We start from the raw sequence: 20,297 nt of genomic DNA on the forward strand, positions 1-20,297 counted from the left end.
CCGGCGACTCATGGCAGCCCAGCTCCAGGTTGAGCTGTTGTTCAGCATCTTAGCTGTAGAGGGCAGTGTCACTGGCCCTCATATGTGGGATCCCAACCGGGGCCCTCTGGCGTCCCAAGCCAGTTCCTAACAATCGCGCCACTCGGCCGGCCCCTATTAGCTACTTTTAATGTAGAATGCCTACTATGGGCTGAAGTGTATTCCTCCCAAATCCATATGTTGGAGCCCTAACCCCAAATGTGACTGTATTTGGAGACGGGGCTGTGAGGAAGTAATTAAGGTTAAGTGAGGTGGTAAGGATGGATCTCTGGTCCTTCTGAGAAGAGCTCTCCCGCCCTCCCCGGCCTCTCTCCTCTTGCCAGGTGAGGATGTGAGAACACTGGGAAGGTGGCCTTCTGCCAGCCAGAAAGAAAGGCCTCGCCAGGAACCAAATTGGTGGATACCTTGATCTTGGACTTCCCAGCCTCTAGAACTACAGGAAAATAACTTTCTGTTGTTTAAGCCACTCAGCCTATGGTATTTTGTTAATGGCAGCCTGAGCAGATTAATACAAGGTCCTAGGAAACTTGGCCCTAATAGAATAACATTAGATTCAGGTAAAGTCTGTATGCAATGTGGAGAACAGTGAACCCTGGCCCCTTAAGAGCAATAGAAAGGTATGGGGAGGACTCTGTTTAGGCCTCTGTTGTCCACTATGGAGCCATAAGCCACTGTGGCTGATTAGGATTTGATTAAATGAACAATTCAGCCCCAACAGCTGCATTGCAGGTGCTTCGGAGCCACGTGTGATGGACAGCAGCACAGAGAAGGTCCTCTTTATGGCAGAAGGTTAGAAGACAATACCATGTCTGGACCTGGGAGTGCTTACCATGCTGAGAATTAGCTCCCAAAGGAACCACTTAAAAAAGGGTTTGTACAAGATGCGAGCTCCAATTCAGCCAACACAAAGCTCGACACAAAGAAGAAATGGCTGAATGTGAGTTGTTCGAGGCTGACGAGGGGAAGGCAGTGCCTGTAAAATTGGTCCTGAGTCGCTTTGTATCAACATTCTTAGCTTTGCAGCCTGAAGCTCTTTGATATCGCTCTATCTAATCCTAGTAAGCGTTATAATAGATTCATTTTTATAACAATAGAATCTAAGTTGCTATGATTAATGTAACAAGATAAATAACCTTCCATGATTCCAGACTCTATTTTACATTTAACATTGTAAACTCCAAACCCGTTAATACATTAGCATGAAAATAAATGAAGGCAGCGATACTCCACCATTCAGCAGCTCGATGAGCGCAGGGATGATCCCTGACTTGGCCAGCAGCGCAGCACACGAGTCGTCCATGGACACGGTTCCGATCATGATGACCACTTCCAGAACAAGGTCATCTTCTGCAGCGCCTGATGGAAGCAAAGCACACCACGTGCTCACACACAGGAAAGATGCTGAGAGCCATCAGTCAGTCCCTGCAAGCCTTTCACATGGCTCTATGTTTGACTTTTCTCAAATTTCCACACTCACTGATGACAGGCCATGATGGGGGGAGAGCAGTAGAGCGGCAGAGAGATTCGCCTCTGGAAACACACATCAAGGACAACTAAACACAGAAAACTGAAGACTCGCCTCGCTTGAACGCCCCAAAGGCCTTTGTGTGTGCATCTGTACACATGTGCACAGGGGGATGACATTTGGTACTTTTGAAAAAGCAAGAGTAAAAAAAAATAAGAAAGAAGGCAGGATAGGAAAGGGAAACTAACATTAAGAAAAAATATTAGGAAAAAAGAGCAAATACTTGTATATATAAGAGGAGGCCTGGTGACCACCTTTGTGGGAGAAAGAAACTAGAGCTAGAGCTAGGACTGCAGGCGTGGGAGAAAATGTGTTACTAGTATAACAGTGGCCACAAAATGCTCCCCTGGCAGCCTTAGTCACGTCACAGAGAAACAACCAATGAGCAGGCAGAAGTGAGACGCTCAGCACATACCTGGCTTTAGCTTCTCCTTGAGGTACGGAGCCAGCTTGTACTCCTTAAGGACCAATTCCCAGTCTAAGTCCGGGATGGTCAAATTCGCAAGTGTTCCCAAGCATTCAATCACAAACTCCTCCTCTTCGTCATTAGAGATCTGGGCCGCGAGATCCCCAACATAATCCTGCATAAGAAGGAATTTTAATACAAATTTAAAATATGATTTCTGCAGAAGAGCCAATTTAACCCATAGGAAGAAAATATAAGTATCAAACGTGATTCTCGCGTGGTAACAGTCTTGAGCGGAATTGCTAAGGGAGCCTACTGTTAACTGGTTTAAGGCGAGAAAACTGGGGTGAGGACAGAGGGTTAGGGGAAAGGATCAGAAAACAAAAGCAACATTAAAACCTCGGTTGAATTTTCTAGGAGCTAAACTTTCACGGAAGTGAATGACGGAGAGCCAACTCAGGTCATGAGTGAATATCTGACAAGAGCGCTATTCCAAACGTAGCACTTTAAAGCTCTGATTCTCAGGCTATTTTAGCAGAGAGCAAGCCCCAAACTATACTTACAATAAATAAGTTTTTAGTTGGTCCGTCATGCTGGGAAATGTTCCTAATCATTTTCATCAGCAGTGGGTCCTTGAACTTCAGAGCCCTCTTCATGAGCATCTTCAGCCCATTTCCTGATACAGAAAAACCGGAAATGCTCCCAATAAATCTAAGGTTCACTTAAGTTTCATGAGTTTTTTTGTTTACATTTTGCAACCCCCCCCCCAATTTACATACAGTAAAGTACATAAATCTTAGGTGTACTATAAATTCATTCTGATAAACATCGGTCCATGTGTAATTCATACCCGTATCAAGATCCAGAAATTTTCCACTCACTCTGAGTCCCCTGTGCCCCTCTCCCAGTCAGTCCTGTTCCCCAAATACAATCATCTCTTCTCCTCCTCTTCCTCTTCTTCTTTTCTTTCTTCCTCTTCTCAATCAACAGATTAGTTTTGCCTGTTCTAGCATTTCACATAAGTGGAATCACACAGTACGTGCTCTTTTGTATGGAGTATGTGCCACAAATTTTAAAAATGTAAATACTCCTTGACCCAGAAAAACTGTACCTCTAAGAATTTGTCCTAAGAATATAAAAATGGAAATATGGAAAGATTCAGAGAAAGGAAAATTACTGCAGCACTGTTTGTAACAGAAAAGAAGTGGCAACAAACTAAATATCCAAAATAGCAGATTAAACTATGGAAAATCCATTAATGGATTATTTTGCAGCTACTGGCAATTATGTTTTATAAAAGTATTTAATCACAAGGAATGATATTCAATGTATTATTAGCTTTAAAAAAAAGTAACCATATATATAAAGAACCCCATTTTAATTAGAAAAATGTATTAGAATTGCACCAAAATTTTACCTATGATTATCTCTGCATAGTGAAAGAAAATATTTAATTTTTTTCCTATTTGCTCATTTGTACTTTTTGTAACAAACAGGTATACTTTTTAAATAAGAGAAAAACTACTGAGCACACTGAACTATCATAATACATGACAAGACAATTTATGAAGTATTATAGAAACAAGTACTTAATACATTTGTATTATATCATCTTACATTGTAACAGATGGCTTTGCATTAGTAAAAAGTTTTGTTTCATCTAGAAAATGTTTTCAAAAATCAAATTTCAATTAAGGGTAACTGATCTTGGTTTATAAAATGTAACAGGTTAAGTGTTTCTACCCATGATATAAGAATGTTCTATCTGACCTTTAAGGATTATAGCTACAAATTTTAAATTATTTAAAAATAAGATTTACATAGCTACTATAATTCTTAATTCCTTATCACCTATTTTCCATCGTATGCCAATTGCCATGAGAGAGGTTATCTAAGAAGCTCAAAGTTACTAACCTTCACAGATAAGCTGTACATTCCGTTTGTTAGCAGCAAGATTAATGCAGAAAGAAATGAGTTCCAAGTCAATTCGTTCATCTGAACATTCAAAGAGCATCTTCATTAACTAGCAAGAAGCAGAGGGCATAGGGCATATTTTACTCCAAAAGACACACAAAAAACTGAAGCAGTATTTTATAACCATGTGTTATCTTAAATTGTATGTTGGAAATAATATAATACAATCACATTTTCAACACACAGAGTGGTACGCTCTCACTACTGAATAACTAAATGAATAAATGGCTAATGAACTGCTAGGTGCTCGGCATTAAACAGAAACTAGGTAAAGTGGAGAATACAAGTAAAATAATAAATAAATCTATGCATTTAAGGAATTTAAAATACTGTGTGGCAGTAGGGCAATCTGAGACAAGAAAATACCTTGGTCAAAGTTGACAAGGCAGGAAAAAACACGATTCCTCGGAAGCACTGAAAGAAGGCAAGCTTGGTGGGAGTGAGGGAAGCAGTGCTGAGAGAGAAGAAAGTAAAAGCCAGGTTGTGCAGGGCCTTGAAGTACATGTTAAGGATTTGGGGCTTCATCTTAAGGATCATGGGAAGCCACTAAAAGCCTCTAAGTAAGGAAAGTATCAGGATGAGATCGGTGTTTCCAAAAGATCTGGCCAGTATAGAAAATTGGCTAAAACGGATTAAGAAAAATGTGGGAAAACCACCTAGGAGGCTAGAGGAAACTTCCAGGTAAGGTGATGGCCTCCTGGAGAGGTAGAGTAGTGGGGGCAGAGGCAGTAAAAGGATGGACAGAGCATCTCTAGGAAAGAGAATCAGAATGGCGTTTAATAACTGACTAGATGTACCCTAGGGAGAGGAAGTGCCGAAGATGACTCCCGGGTTTCTGCACCAACGTGGATGGTGGTGCCAACATTTACCAAACAAAGAGAAGCTAGAGTAGGAAAAACTTTAAAGGGGAGATAGTGATTTTGGTTTTAGATATGCTGAGTTTAAGCTGCCTATGTGATAGTCTAGTATGGATATTCAGTACGAGTTATAAATGTAAGCTGAGGTTTAGAAGAAATGTTTGGACTGGGGGTATACGTAGTTTTAGGAAGTGTCATATATGGTTGCTAACTGGACCTGTAGGCTGGATCCAATTATCTGGGCATCGGTATAAAATGACAAAAGAAATGTATTTAAGGTTAAGAGACAGGGAAGGAAGGTTAGAAAGCAACAGACAGGAGAGTGAGAAGGGAAAGGTAGATTATCTGTGCCATGTAGCAGTAATCTAGATTTTTTCATGATAAGAATTAATTGCTATAATAAAGGAGAAATGAACAAACTTTATGCTATAGTTTTGAGAAGCTAGTCTTCTATTATTGGTAAATCAGCAAATTAACTTAGTGTATACTATTAAAGATATTTTCCTCTAAGTCAAATTGCTAACAACATATAGAAGTCAATTTATGACCTAAAAATTTCTTAGGTTTCATCTCAGGGCAATACCTTTTTAGGTCAACATGTCTTCGTAAATCCAGCACAGGGCCTTATTTTAGTAAGTAAATAATAACTATTGGTTAGACCCTTTTCTGTTAAATCTTGTTTTGGTTGTTCTCCATATTAGTTCCAGCAAACTTTTAAGTCTCAAAAAGGATGCATGGTCAATACACAAAAATCAATTGTTATTTCTGTGTGCTAACAATGCTCAACTGGAAACCAAAATTAAAAACACAAATCCACTTACAATTGGTCCAAAAAAATAAAAAATACTTAGGTATAATGCTAATACAACCATATAAAATATATATATACTGAAACTACAAAAGGAGCAGGTGAATGGTTGGCATATATCATGCCTTTTCCCAGAGGGCAGCTCTTTGGCCACAAATGTTGCTGCCAATGAAATCTTTGGGTGAATTATCATTAACATTTTGATAACGTTGCAGAATTTAAAAATTCTATGGCAAAAAAAATGATATAAATTTATTGGGTATACATTTAACAGATTTGGTACCTATCTATAAATTAACTTCCAATTAAAATTAAATTACAAATTAATAAAAATGTAGGTGACAATCTTCTAATCAATGTAATTAGTATGTTTTTCATATTCATGAAAAACGTACTATAAATTTTTTCCGAACTTTTACTGATACAAGAAGCATTTTTGTAATAACAAAAATATGTCACATCAAAGCAAAGCTTTAATAAGGCAAAGTATCTGTTGTTATTTACTTGAAATTAACCTGTAGGATGAAAATTGCCCTTAAAAATTAGGTTACAGGTGATTTGTTTAGAAACTGAGGGGTTTAGTTTGTTGTTTTGTTTCTGTAATTTCCATGTTAAATCCTGTAGTGAAATAATCAGGAGCTAGATTTTTAAAAAAATAATGCAAGGTTTGAAATCTTATCCAACCCCCACCCCCCACCTCCCACACCAAATCAAGAGAAATTAGGACTAAATGTGAATTAAATGTATCATGATACAGAATTAGTTTTTCATAATAAGAAAGAGAAACACTTCAATTTTAATTAAAGTATTCACATTTTAAAATAGTAGTTTAGCTCAAACGCTACGTGATGTCTTTAATTTGACTGCTGCTCATATGCCACTTCAAAAGTCAGTGTAATTGCTGACAACTAGGAAATATTAAAACTAGATTTGTTCTGCTTTAACTATGTCCATTGTCATCTTTTCCTAATTTAACAGGAAGGCACTAAAAGGGCTTAGCTTGTGCACTGAAGAGGCAATAGTGTTCAATCAGACAAGTCCCACATTGAGTATCAGATACCAAAGACCCACGACTGAAATCACTGTGTCTAGACTCTCTGGCACCTGCCTTCACTTATTTACCAGTGACCAGAGGCCAACCCCCACGGCTCTCCGGCTCTCCGCGTTCACATACACCTCTCCCACCCCCACCCCCGGTCCAAACATCTTTGAATGATTATGGCAGAACTCTGCATGCCTCAGGAATCTCCTCTGACTGGCTACTCCCTAACTCCGCTGTTTGAAGTGATGCTCTGGTTTCTGAACTTCAGCAGATAATGGCAGGCAGGAGCAAAGGGGGCTGTCAGAAAGGACGTTTACCAGCATTCAGCTAAAAAGAAGCACGTAGATCAAAGAGGGGCCAAATAGGACAACGGTGGTGGAAAACATGTGGATCACTATGAAGATTCTTGCACACTGTTCCAGGGTAAAATATTAAATAACGCCATGACATCATTACCTAAACATCTACTTTGATTGGCCATTCCATTACCAATAAAGACTTTTATAAGCATCTGGATGGCATTTGCACCTATTTAAACAAAACATGCATCTTAGAGGTCTAAATAACAATGAACTGTTAATGTGTACTTTTAACTATTATTAGAATACAACTATTAACTCCTGGTTATCCCCAAGTATGCTTACCTGAGACAATTCACCCACTGAGACCATTAAGATCATATATAAAGAAAGACTTGCCTGGCCCCCAAATTTTGCAGAATAGTGACATAATAGTGAAAAAATTAGAATATATTGGATAATTAGAAGCAATAAAGCACAAAAGAAGCAAAGCACCATAATATTGGGGGAGATTACAAGGCACGTTGAATATATAATCACCTACTCTGAATGTTAAATAATTTTCAAAAGTGAACTCTAATCCAATCTTAGGTTTAACCTATAAAACATGTAAGGAAGGCAGTATTTAAATTTGGCTATGAATGGGTCCAAAATAATGAAAAAAAGATTTGATATTTTACTAATAGTACCTTACTTTTGTATAGTGTTTTACAGTTTATAAAAGCTCCTTTACATATATATCTAATGTAATTAAAGAATATGACCATGCTCCATATTCTTTTTGATCACTGACATGAATATGAATGACTACTGAACCATTGCTTTCCCACTTTCAAAGTTATTTTAGACTTCTCATTTGAAAAATTTATTTGCAATATTGAAAATCTTTACTAAATAAAATGAATGTGCATACGTTCAAAGTGAAGAGAATATTACATTAACTCTAAAAATACTCCAAACCTCAGGTATAGCTTTATTTAATATGTAGGTTCATCAGTTGTCACAAAGGAATTTAAAGCTTTACTAGTGTTATAAACATTACTTCAAACAGCCAATACCTCTCTGAAAGGAGTATCTTTTTAATTTCTGAAGGAAGCATGGAAATTTCAATTGAATTGCAAATTTGCTTTCCATGATTCTTTTATTTTACAATAAACTTGGAACTTGGTGGCAATCAAACCATGTCAACTTTTCCCTAACATGTCAAAATTGAGCCCTATGAAGTACAAGTTATAGACTGGACAGCACTTTAGGAATAAATATATTCTAAAGTACCATTTGGTTTCTCAAAATTTGGCCTCATACTAAAAAGCTTCAGGATGTTTATGACATAATTTGATAATATAACCTCACCTATTCCTACAAGGGTTGAACTTTTAAAAAGAAAAAAAAAAAGTTGACCACTGAATGAGTTTTAGAAGATTCTGTTCATGAAACACAGATCATAAAAGTTCTGAAAACCCCACTGTAGAAATGTTTGGTGTTAGAAAATCATCTGGCAAGAAAGCATGCATGAATATTGTTCTAAACAAGGTATGGGAGGATTTTCTACACACAAAGTTTTCAACTGCAATACATAATAATAATGTCTCAAAGGTAACCTAAACAAGCTCTTATTTCTGTTTCTTTATTTAAAACAATGTTTTATATTTTATGTTTGAGATTATACATTCGAAAAGAGAAGGGTAACTCCAAATTAAAGATTCAATAAAATAAGTTTTCCATCCCTTTTTAGCTTACATTTATACATATCTTTTATTTGATGTCCTTCTTTCAAAAATCTAATTTGGATAAAAACAGTCAATCTAGACAAGAATATTCTTTTTTGGCTGCTTTCCAATTCATATCCTGTAGTCAATGAAATTCTGACACTAAATGGGATTGAAAAAGGAACACCCTTTGAAACTGCAAAGCAGAAACCCTTGGAACATATGGAGTGCGACTGCAGTAAATCACCTGTAATCTCCCTTTGACATGGCTACTCTTTTATTGAAAACTTGTTTGACAAAGAGTTTGATTACACTTCGCATTGGCTACAGTCTGACGTGCGTTATCTCTATAAGAAGCCTTGCCTTGTTAGATAAAATATGCTGTATATCCTTTGAATGATGTCTATTTCCTATAAACAAGCATAATTAGCTTATCCCCTGACATAAAAGGCTAAGAAATGATCCTTGAAAGTTTATCAGTTTTTTAATTACATGTAGTGTTAAAACTGTGGATTAGGAAATTCAATTTTAGAACTGTCTTACAGGTTTGGGATGAATAGAAGGACGGTCAATAAGAACTAATAAAAAGAGAAATCACAGTCTACTTTTTACTGCATATTAAGAATTCTTCAAGTAATACAAATTTAATAACTTACATTAGGCTAACAAGGAATTGCCTTTTAGAAGTCTTAAGAAGAATTAAGAAGTATGACTTACTATTCACATTCTTCTAATGTGTTTTTAAAGTGTGCTATTTTTATTGTACATTATACATCTGGGACCTTTGCTTTATCTATTTTAGAAAATAATTTTATAGAAAATAATACTAAAAATAAGCCCAACCAATGTTTCAATCATCAGATAATCTAATTTTAGTAAAGATTAATGGCACAATAGTTATTCTATAAATGTAAATTTCTTAAAAGTAAAATTGTACATGTATAGAATCTCTACCCTTATAGTCTATGTAAAAAGAAATCACTAAACTCTTTTAAGACAAGTAGACCTAACATATGAAATATATCAAGCAATTGAGTCATAGCAAACATCTTTCTTGGGAACAATTCTATAAAAATAAAAGAATTTTGATGAAGCACTTTCCCATCAGAGAACATCAAGCACTTAAAACTATCAACCATAAACAGAATTAAAGAGCAAATGACAAAGTTGGGAAACGTTTGTAATATGACAGAGTTAGAAGTTATTTTATATAGATTTTATTAATCATGAAAATATTAACATGCCAATGGAAAAAATTGGCAAGGGACACAAATGAATAATTTATAACGTAATATGGATAATAAACATATAAAAAATGTTCAACTTCACCAATATTCATAGAAATGCGAATAAAAAGAAACAGACACTCCATTTTTAGAGAAATAATAATATCCAGTGTTGTTAAACATAAAATGCTAGTTGGAAACATAAACTTATGTCTTTTTAGAAAGTAATTTGGCCACAATGTGTCAAATACATAAGTGTTCACACCTTTTGACCTAGTAATCCTACTTTTAGGAATTTAAACTAAAGGAAAAATCAGAAATGTGGATTAGCATTTATATACTATGATATCTATTCCACATTATTTCATTTGCTTACATACATTTACTTACATCTGTTTTTATTAACTGGAAAATACTAAACATACAATTTAACAATATTTAAAGTGTGGTACATTTATGCTACAGAATATTATACCACTATTAGAAATAATTTTTGAAGAATGCTCAATGACATGGAAAAATACTTAGGCTCTATTAAGTAAATAAAATAATATGTAATTACATATAGCATATAATGACAATATTTAATTTTTAACTATGTAGAAGGAAGTGTAACAAAAGGTTAAATGAACGCCTTTGGGTTTGAAATAACAAAGTTATTTTCATTTTATACTGTTCTGTACTTATAACAAATTTATATTATAAAAGATTTTCTATTAACAAATTTATGTTACTTTAAGAGGAAAATTTTTAAAGAAAAGGGTATCTGGCTAATCAAGAGAAAAAAGTGAAAAATATTTATTTTTTGAATGCTCTTTTTAAAAGCACTTAAACCACTTACTTACCTGTGGTATACAGTCAGTGTATGCAAACATTGATTTAAAGCGGTCATCCATGCTTATGTGGTAAAGCACACACATTGCTATTTGTTTGTAGTTTTCATTGCCTGGGAATAAGAAATAATGGATATGGTGATAAATATTTAAGTGATTAATTTTGGGGGTATAACACACAAATTAATGCATTAAAACTTTTAAACAATGGAATTAAATCCTCATATAACCCTAATCTAGAAAATATTTCAAACTCCCTATTTCAATTCCAAAATTTACATCATACTATCTGTGAAATATGACTAATTTCCAAGAAATAATGTGTATTTTGCAAGATATTTTTTGGAAAAAAAAATGAACCACAAACCTATGAATTAATTGTTTTCAGTAGCCCACTATCAAACTGGCCTCCCCACTCTTGCTGTTTTATCAAAATATATGATTAACAGAGTTCACTTTCATTGAAAGCGATAATATGTAAGAAATAGTAAACAAAAAGTGGATTTAATTCCTATGAATCAGAAACTGGAAAAACAACCAAAATGATAAAAGAAGTAGAATACTATTTTAGAATACTATTTGTAAAACTAAAAAATGCATAACTATAAAATGGTAAAGCCTATAAACTCACATGAATTTAGACTATAAACTAAGGATTGTTTCAGAATTTGTGAAGTAAAATCATTCTAGTTTTATATGCCTTGAAACTGAAAACAGAAAAGTGAATGATATAGCACAGATTTGAAAAATAAAATGGAACTGTCATATGTCATGTAATCATTCTACCTTTCAGATAGACTATATTTTGAGGAACTATTTATGATCTCAAAGTCAGTGACAAAAGTCGAGCTAGAAAAGTTGTTTAGCAAAAAAGTTTTATCCAAAAAACAGTATACTTTTATAAAATCCTGGGCTATGAGAAATATCCTTGGAGATGGTTCGAGTTTAAAAAAAATCAAGCACATAAGTAAATTTAGTTGATAAATAATATATCAAGATGATTTTAAACATATTTTATCAGGGAGGATAAATTCAGCACTTTTATCTTTGGGTCCACCATAGCAGAAAATTACTAAAATACTTAAGTGTTGTTTTAAAACACTGTTTTATATTTTTATTGAATTTTTTCACATATTAGGCATATTTTAAGGTGGTTAGAAATTCTTAGAGGGCATAAACGTTGGCATTCTCACAAGGCATAGTGCTGCACATGGAAGTTTCCCAATAAGTATCTGAGTGATTCTATTTTTAATATTTAAACAGCATGGTGGGTATAGTTAATGATACCGAATTGTATATTTGAAAGTTACTAAGAGAGCAGATCCTAAAAGTTACCACACACACACAGGGAAATTGTGACAAATGTGGGTGATGGGTGTGTTATCTAACCCTACTGTGGGATCACCTTGTGTCACATACAGCCATCAAAGCATCACACTGTACACCTCAAACTTATACAAGGCGATGCCAGTTAGACCTCAATAAAGCAGGGGAAAACGCAGTACTACATGAACAAAAAAATTAAAAAAAAATCCCTCTCACTAAATTGGACAAGAACTGCTATCCAGCAGTGTGTGATTTGATGAGAAAAACGGGGGGCCAGGCGCGGAAAAAGGGAGCGTCGTGGCGCCGCGCCCGCGGGCGTGGCTGCGCCGTGTCCGGGCTCCACGGCCTTCCTCGTGGGCACCGCGGCACCTCTGCTTGCTCCCGCTTCTGCGGTACCGGGGTGACCGCTGCGCCCAACGCAGAGGGCTGCTGCCTGAGGGCTTGGGTGAGAGAATCCTGGCAAAGCAACTGGCACTGAGTCTGACCCACAATAAGCCAATTCAACGAATCTCATTTTTCCATCACTGTTCCGTTGGCAATACCATGTTTCTGTTTTGCCAATGGAATGGTGTTGTCACGTGCCCTGAATACATACGCTGTCTGCGTTTTTCTATCCTCCAGATTAGACCGTCGTTGGAGGCGAAGTGGGCTTGGGAGGCAGCCACGCTTTCTGGGAGGCGAGCTAGGCAGGGTCAGAGGTGTATTCTGCGCCTGGGGCCCAGCGCACACCCCTCCCCCCGCCCTTTTCCTGAAAAGCTCTGCTCTTCCCAGACGGTGGGCTCAGGAGCGTCACCTACAAGGCTCCACTCTGAGAAGAACCCTTCTGTCCTTCTCAGAGGGCTATGAATTCCTTACTGCAAATAAAACTTGAGAAAAGAAAATAATCAGAGTGTAGATGATCATGACCAGGATGCATTCCTCCTCCACAAACACTAACTCGCTGCCTTCTTTCATGCTTCCTTGGGTGGAAATTTCACTCCTAGAGTGAGGAATGGTCGTGTGGGCGACGGGCTGTCAAGACGAAAGGACACAGAGAGGGAAGTCTGAGAACACGGAGGACAAACCTCACGATTTAGCTACATCACTTATCTTCAAGCAGCACGTGCGAGGCAAAGGAAACCCGCGGCTGTGCCCCCTTGTCTGGGCTGAGCACGACTGGACAGAGATGCTGGGAGGGGCTGGCCCTCCGCCACAGATGGTGGCTTTTCTCAAGGAAAGTGTGAAAGGAGATGATGACACTGTATCAAAGGACTACAATACTGTATTCACAGGCCTCTATCACCCAAGTTGTTGGTATGTCCTAGATTTTGTCTGGGTGAAGGTTCCCTAGAATTCAATCAATTGATTTGCAAATACCTATAAAGATGATTTTACTCCCTTCTTACATAAATATTTTATAAATGGTCTTGTTACCCAGATGTTACCTTGATGATTCTAATTCACATCTTGTTACATGTCACTTATTTCCTTTCTCCTCTAAAGAACTGCAATATATGAATGACAGCATATAAACCACAGGTATCTTATTCATTGATTCACTAATTCAATGATTATATAAATGGTTAATTGCTTGATAAGAAGACAGCCTATCACTGTAAGACATCTAGCAGATATCTGACAGCTACAACACAGGACAAAGTATTTCAGGACAAAAGTGAATATCTGGAGTGAGAAGCTGTCTGGAAATAGCCTGAATGCATCTCTTCAAACACAGCTGCACACAGAAAGTGGAGGCTCTCTGGCAGCCAACTTTTATTATTACTTACAGGCTAATTTGCAGATCATGTAGCAATAAACAGCCATTAAGAGAGATTAAATGCTCTAAGGAAAATAAGAGCTTATCCTGTATTAGAAGCTAATAGTATTCTTCATTCATTGAAAGAAAGGGTATCTTAGCTCTTGAAACACAACCTAACTGTCAAAAAAGAAAACCAAACCCCAAACTCAACTATCTTGTGTATCCTAAATGAATTTGGGGGGCTGGTGGGTATGATTTTCCTGTAAGAATTCATGACTAAGAACCATAAACTCCAGCTAAGCAGCTATGTTTCCTCCACATCCTACAAATGGCAGGCATTTCAAAAGGGCTCCTTTAAGACTTAGAGACATCAATTATTCCCTAATGGCATCCCAAGTAAAAACAGGCCGCCAAGAGTCGGCATGCTGGCACAGTACCAATGGCCCTGTGAATTTTGAGGAGAGCAGTGAAAAGACTGCGTATTTTGAGAACTAGGGCTTAATGACTAGAGGTGGATTAGTCAAATCTGTTGAAGTAATAAGGCAAGGGTGGAAAAAAATGGCCCAGTCATTATGATTCTTTTGGTATTTATGGTAATAAACATGAATCATGATGAACTCACTGGCTATTAAATGCAGAGGTCATAAGTACTTCGATAGGATTTCCACAGGAATTCACCGTTAATTAGCTGGATCATTATTTGAAAGTGTTACTGAATTATCTTAGCAGTTGTGCAGCCATTCCCAAAAAAATTGGTCATTCCCAGCTGAGGGCAGTTAATGCCTTAACAAACTGGTCATTAACTCTAGTAACTGATTTTGTGGGAATTATTGCCCTTATAAAATACATTCAAGAGTTTTTTTTTTTCCCTTTCTTTTTAAAGAAATTTGCAGCTGTAGTTCAGCTGGAGCAGCTGAAGGAGGAAAAAAATCGGTTCTCTGGGCTGCTCTCATGATCGATTTTCTGCCAATTAAAGGGCAAACGCATGCTGATGGGTTTTCAATTTTAAAATGTCTTCAGTTTTTTCATCTCCGAAGTGATTAGTAAAAACACCATTTAGCCACTAATTTTGTAAGACACTTGGGATTTTCCATTCACAGTTCAGTCAAGCAGAAATATGAGTCCTGAACAGCAGAACTCAAAGCCAAATTTCCGCTTCTGCAGTAGACTCAGCCCCACACTTTATAAAAACAGAGTGAGAACACAAGTTATGGGCCACATTATTGGCCAGCTTCTCATTCCCTTCTACATGCCATGTCTTCCTTCAAAGCAGGAAACTCCCTTTGAAGTCACAAGGGTTCCGTGAAAAGATAAGAGAAGTGGGAATAGAATAAGCATCTCTGTATTAGAATAGAGTAGAATTAAGGTGAAATAGTGCCCCTAGAAAGTCTATGTGAATACAACATAGTTAAAAAATCACAGTGTCTTTAAGTTTCCTCCAGAGTTAGAGCCCTTAAAGCTCTATCAATACAGTGAAATCGCCACAGGCAGAAACCACTGGAAAGACAGTTGCAACAATTATTGGACATATATATTGACTATATTGAAATATACTAAAAATATATTGAAGCTATACTGGAACATCTTTGGTACATGTTTCCATATAATTTTATGTTTAATTTATCAGAGTACATACTACAGATAGACGTACCCAGTCTGGTTAGATAGCCTTAGTTAAAACTGGAATTTGGAGAGACCATTTTTTTAAGATTGCAAGTATACTGGATAGTCTTCTGTTTTATAATAGATTTGTTCACAGTTAAATCTAGTAAAGATTTGAGATGAATAGATAAAAACCAAGCATTTTTAACCATGAACTGAGGGGGGTGGGGGTGGAAATACAATTTATATGTTACAATGACCAGTATGAATACAAGCGCAACAGTAATTTTGTGATACAATGTTTCATGGATAAATGATTTCTGTGTCCAATTATTTAATTTAAAAACTATTAAGAACTTGAAATTATAAAGCTACCATTAAGCTCAATAGCTGTCACATTAATAGTACTAAGTACTCTAATGTCCAACACTTTTGATGCATTTTCATTCTTTCTAGTATGTACAATTGTACTTTCTGCCATGTAGTTTATTTTTCAAATATTTTCAACATGTTTTCAGTTATTTTATTACCTTGTCTGCAGTATTCTTTTATTACATCCAGCGCATGCAACAACAACCTTTTTATAATACACCCTACAAACTATGCATAGTTGGGGTATAAATGATAAGGACAAAAACAAAGCCCTTAACGACGAGTGCTTCCCAGCTTCTAGGTCCACATCAGCGGCTCGGTGTGCTTTGGTCAGCTTTCACCATCTAGAAATGGAGGCACCCCAGGCAATATTCACACACAGAGTATTGGAACCAGCTGGTGATAGAAGAATCTTAAGAAAAAAGGCTTCTTGATTTAATTGGGAAAACAGGAGGAAGCATAAATTTTACTGCCATTAATAACTTCAAGCCATCTTGATATGACTCTACCTCACCCTGACGGCTAGACATGTGCTTTTTGTTAACGTGTTTGCCACATCTAACCCCTATTGTTTGCTCACTTGATCAGGTAAGAAAACGTAGGTTTATTTATAGGATAATGAGGCCTATTAAAATTGAGAAACAGTGCAGTAGTCTATGAGGAGCTGCGCTCTGAAACAGATGTGTGAAATTCCATAACAGTTTTGTAATAAACAGGCCAAATGAAGTTATTAAAAAAAAAAAATCTACCTTAAGTTCCTTAAAGAAACCATCATAAAGGCAACCTAGGTTTTTTTAAAAATGGAAAACACCTCCTAATTGGAAAACATTATTCTGACCGTTTCCAAACAGTTTTTAATAAACAAGTTCAGAAAAGGCCATTTACAAAATAGTGTTTTCTTCACAAAATAAAGACAAGCTTTATTTCTTCACTTTATGGTGCTTTTGATAAATTAAAAAATCAAGTCATATTAATATATAATGAAAACATTAAATTTAACATTATGGGGGAATTTCAAAGGTGTTCAGAACTTAACTTTTTTCCATTTTCTTTTAAGGACATGTGACAGAATGGTCATAGAAAATAACCCTTAATTTTTAAGTGATCAAAGTTTTGAGTCCAACAGTATCTGCTCGGGCAATCAGCAGCAATAAGGGAAAGCAGGCTTGTCTCAACCGGAAGAAATTGAACATTTATCACTTAACTCTTGACCTGGTCTGACTCCCTACATGCTGATAAAATCTTTCTGCAGCCTTGGAAAATGCCCTGAAACCCAGATTACCTACTGGAATCTAGATCAAGATGAATCAGGTGCCATTCTTTCTCTCAAAACCATGCTGGGCCTCATCGCAGAACACAGCAACACTTATATGAGTTTAGAAAACCCTAGAAACTCTCATTTATCTTCCAGTAAAGAGAATATGGGCTAACATTGCTCTGACTAAAATCTGGATCCTTTTTGAGATGATTCCTGTGGAACTGTGAAACGGGCATGACAATGTGCTATTGAATCAAAAATCCTGAATTTCCTGCCAGAAGAAATAAAATGTTTCAGCACAAACCAGCCATGCAAATTAGCATGCGCTCACACTCCTCAAATTTAGAACAATCAGAATTGATACAGATGGGTTTTGAATCAAGGTTTGTACTATGGGTCAAACTTTCCTACTAGTACACTCGGTGCCATGCGTGTATCACTGACCTGCCCTCTGATGATGGAAGGGCACCTTTAAGAAAGATGTCTGAGCTAGTTAACTTTTTTAGGTAACTTGCACCCAGACTCATATGTTATATGTTAAAGGGCCTAATACAAGTTAAGTAATGGCGGAATATTTACTGAGTATGAGTTTGACTTTTAGCTATTACAATTATAAATATTGAAAAGCTTAGCAACATCTCTAAGTAACACTATTAATTCCTCAATTTTTCAGAAACATTCTCATCTCTGCTCAATAATGAACCAAGAAAGTATCGCAGGGCAGGGTATCTTGTGATACTTGAGAATACTTTTTGAATGCTCTAGAAGAACAGAATGCTAACCCAATCCTGTTATCTCATCTGTCTGAACAGCGCTTCTCAAACCATCTGTAGGGCAGTGCCACGTTTTTATTTTTCCTCCCAAAGTGTCAAAGACCAACACTTTTGTAAAGTATAATAAAAATAAAATTAAACAAAAGATACTGAAAATAGAAGTTCAAAACCTCTATTATATTACATTAAGTAGATATAATATATTTGATTAATCTGCTGTAAGTTTCTATTAATAAATCTCAATTCCTGGATTTACTCACTAGAGACCAGTAACAGCTCATGACGAATGTGCACTGGTCTGTGGGCCACACTTTGAGTAGATGATGGTGGTTGGGACCAGGGTAATAGCAGCTGTATTCTGAAGAAAGAGCTGACGGACCTGAAAGATTGATGTAGGGTAGGAGGGAAAGAGAAGAGTCAAGGATAAAACATCCTCAGGTTTGGTGCATTAAATCAAAAGAGGAAGTTGCCATTTATGGAGACGGAAAAGACTTTGAAAATAGAGGGGGGTGAGGAGGCAAGGGTCAGGAGCTTAATTTTGAACGTGTTAAATCTCAGATATTTATAAGGCATAAGTGGAAATGTTTGGAGTAAGAAAATCAGAGAAGAAGCTAAAATGATCTATCTCTTTAATTATATCAGTAAAGGCAGAACAACTGAGTGGAATGGATGAAGTCACCAAAGGAGTAAGCACAGACAGAGAAAAAGTCTAAAGAGTAAGGAGGTGAGGGTTAGGGGGGGAGAGTAGCCCAATGCTTAGAGACGGGGGACATGAGACCAGGAAGGGCTGGCTGCTTAGGAGGAAAACCAGAAATGCACTATGTCCTAGAAAACCAACGAGAAAAGTTACAGGAGGAGAGCACTGTATCCAATGCTGTGTATACAGTGAGCAATATGAGGGCTGGAGACTGACCGCGGGACTGAGCAGTGCAGTCACTGGAACTTCACCAGAGCAGGGTGATGGCGGGGGTGGAGGGTGGGGTGAGGGGTGGTGTCAGGGGGTGGGATGTGAAAGCCTGATTGAAAAGGATTAAAGTATGGAACAGTGGGGAGGGGAATTGACAGACAGGGGGCAGGAGACAGCGAGAGAGGGAGAGCAGACAGCAGACAGGAAAGGATATGAATGTACATGAAAAGGAAGAGAGATGAAGACAGGAAATGAAGACAACTCTTTTGAAGAAAGAAAATGGGATAATAGCTAAAAGGTAAAAGAGTGAAGTGAGAGAGAAGAACTTTTATTAAGATAGAAGAAATAATAGCATATTTGTAAGTTGATGGTGATGTTCTACGGGAGAGGAAAAAAATCCACGATACATGCGGGCAGAGAGCTGCTGGGGCAGGAAACGGGTAGGGGAGAGGTCGGCAGGATGGCGGCGTGCTGGCCGCCACAATAATGGGAGGCAGGCACAGTGAGCGCGGCAGTAGGAACTCATGAAGTCCTCTCCTGACAGTTTCTACATTCTCGGTGAAACGGAAAGCAAAACAGCAATGACCTGAGAATGGGGATGAGGGCGAGGATGAGGCTGGATTTATGAGAACATACAGAAATGAAATTCTCACCTAGGAGAGTAGGGCATTACCAAAGAAAATGCAGTATGATTGCTGGGCTGCATGAAAAGTCCAGCATTGGCTAATTACCCGGAATTTACTGTAAGCCGCTCTCCCTCTGTGCTCTGACTCCCTACATCTCCACCATCCTACACCATGTCATACATTCCCCACGCCCTTCACAAAGCACCGAAGAAACTGATAAAAAATGATTCTAAGAGGTGAGTGGCTGAATACTCAAATGTCCAAAGAGCAAGGCAAGAAATATAACTAAGTGTCTAAGTGACAATAAGAGCTATCCTAGGGGAATAGGAGAGTTTGGGTCATACCTAGAAATCCAAATATAAGACTAAGAAAATATATTTTGGTGGGATATAAAACTTAAAGCAACAAATGAACAAACCGAAACTCATAGACACAGACAACAATAAATGGTTACCAGAGGGTAAGGGGGGTAATGGGATAAAAAATGGTAAAGGGGGTCAAACATATGGTGATAGAAGATTTGACTTTGGGTGGTGAACGCACAATGCAACACACAGATGATGTATTATGGAACTGTGCACTTTAAATCTATATAATTTTATTAACCAATGTCACCCCAATAAATCAAATAAATTTTTTTTAAAAGTAGGTATTATAAAATATAATATATATATATATATGTATTCTGGCAAAATAAAACATGTCTCCTATCTGGATTTCAGCAGCTAATTTGAGACTCTTGGTTAATTATTACTAGCAGGAGTATTTTCATTTAATGGAAATTGAAAGCTTTAAAGGAATGCTCTAATTTGCTGATTTCCAAAGTGTGCTCTGAGGACCCCTAAAGGGGATCCGCAAAGTCACACCATTTTTACCACAATACTAACATATTATTTTCCTTTTTTAAACCCTCATTCTTTCCGAAGAGGCTACATGACATGACATATGTGACATACATGATATATGATATCATAGCA

At 37.0% G+C, this 20,297-nt stretch overlaps 1 protein-coding gene across 2 annotated transcripts in view; it reads right to left on the reverse strand.

The window, feature by feature from the left end:
- KIFAP3 (kinesin associated protein 3) overlaps positions 1-20,297 on the reverse strand; it is a 117,224-nt gene that overhangs the window by 57,315 nt on the left and 39,612 nt on the right. For both annotated transcript variants that reach the window (XM_019647687.1, XM_019647695.1), the window contains exons 11-15: positions 10,731-10,831; positions 3,885-3,993; positions 2,534-2,646; positions 1,980-2,145; positions 1,270-1,395 (exon numbers count right to left, since the gene is read on the reverse strand). In XM_019647687.1, coding sequence (XP_019503232.1) covers positions 1,270-1,395; positions 1,980-2,145; positions 2,534-2,646; positions 3,885-3,993; positions 10,731-10,831 — 615 coding nt within the window. The remainder of the gene's footprint in view (positions 1-1,269; positions 1,396-1,979; positions 2,146-2,533; positions 2,647-3,884; positions 3,994-10,730; positions 10,832-20,297) is intronic.

This window comes from Hipposideros armiger, unplaced genomic scaffold (assembly GCF_001890085.2).
Source record: "Hipposideros armiger isolate ML-2016 unplaced genomic scaffold, ASM189008v1 scaffold_6, whole genome shotgun sequence".
NCBI lineage: Eukaryota > Metazoa > Chordata > Mammalia > Chiroptera > Hipposideridae > Hipposideros > Hipposideros armiger.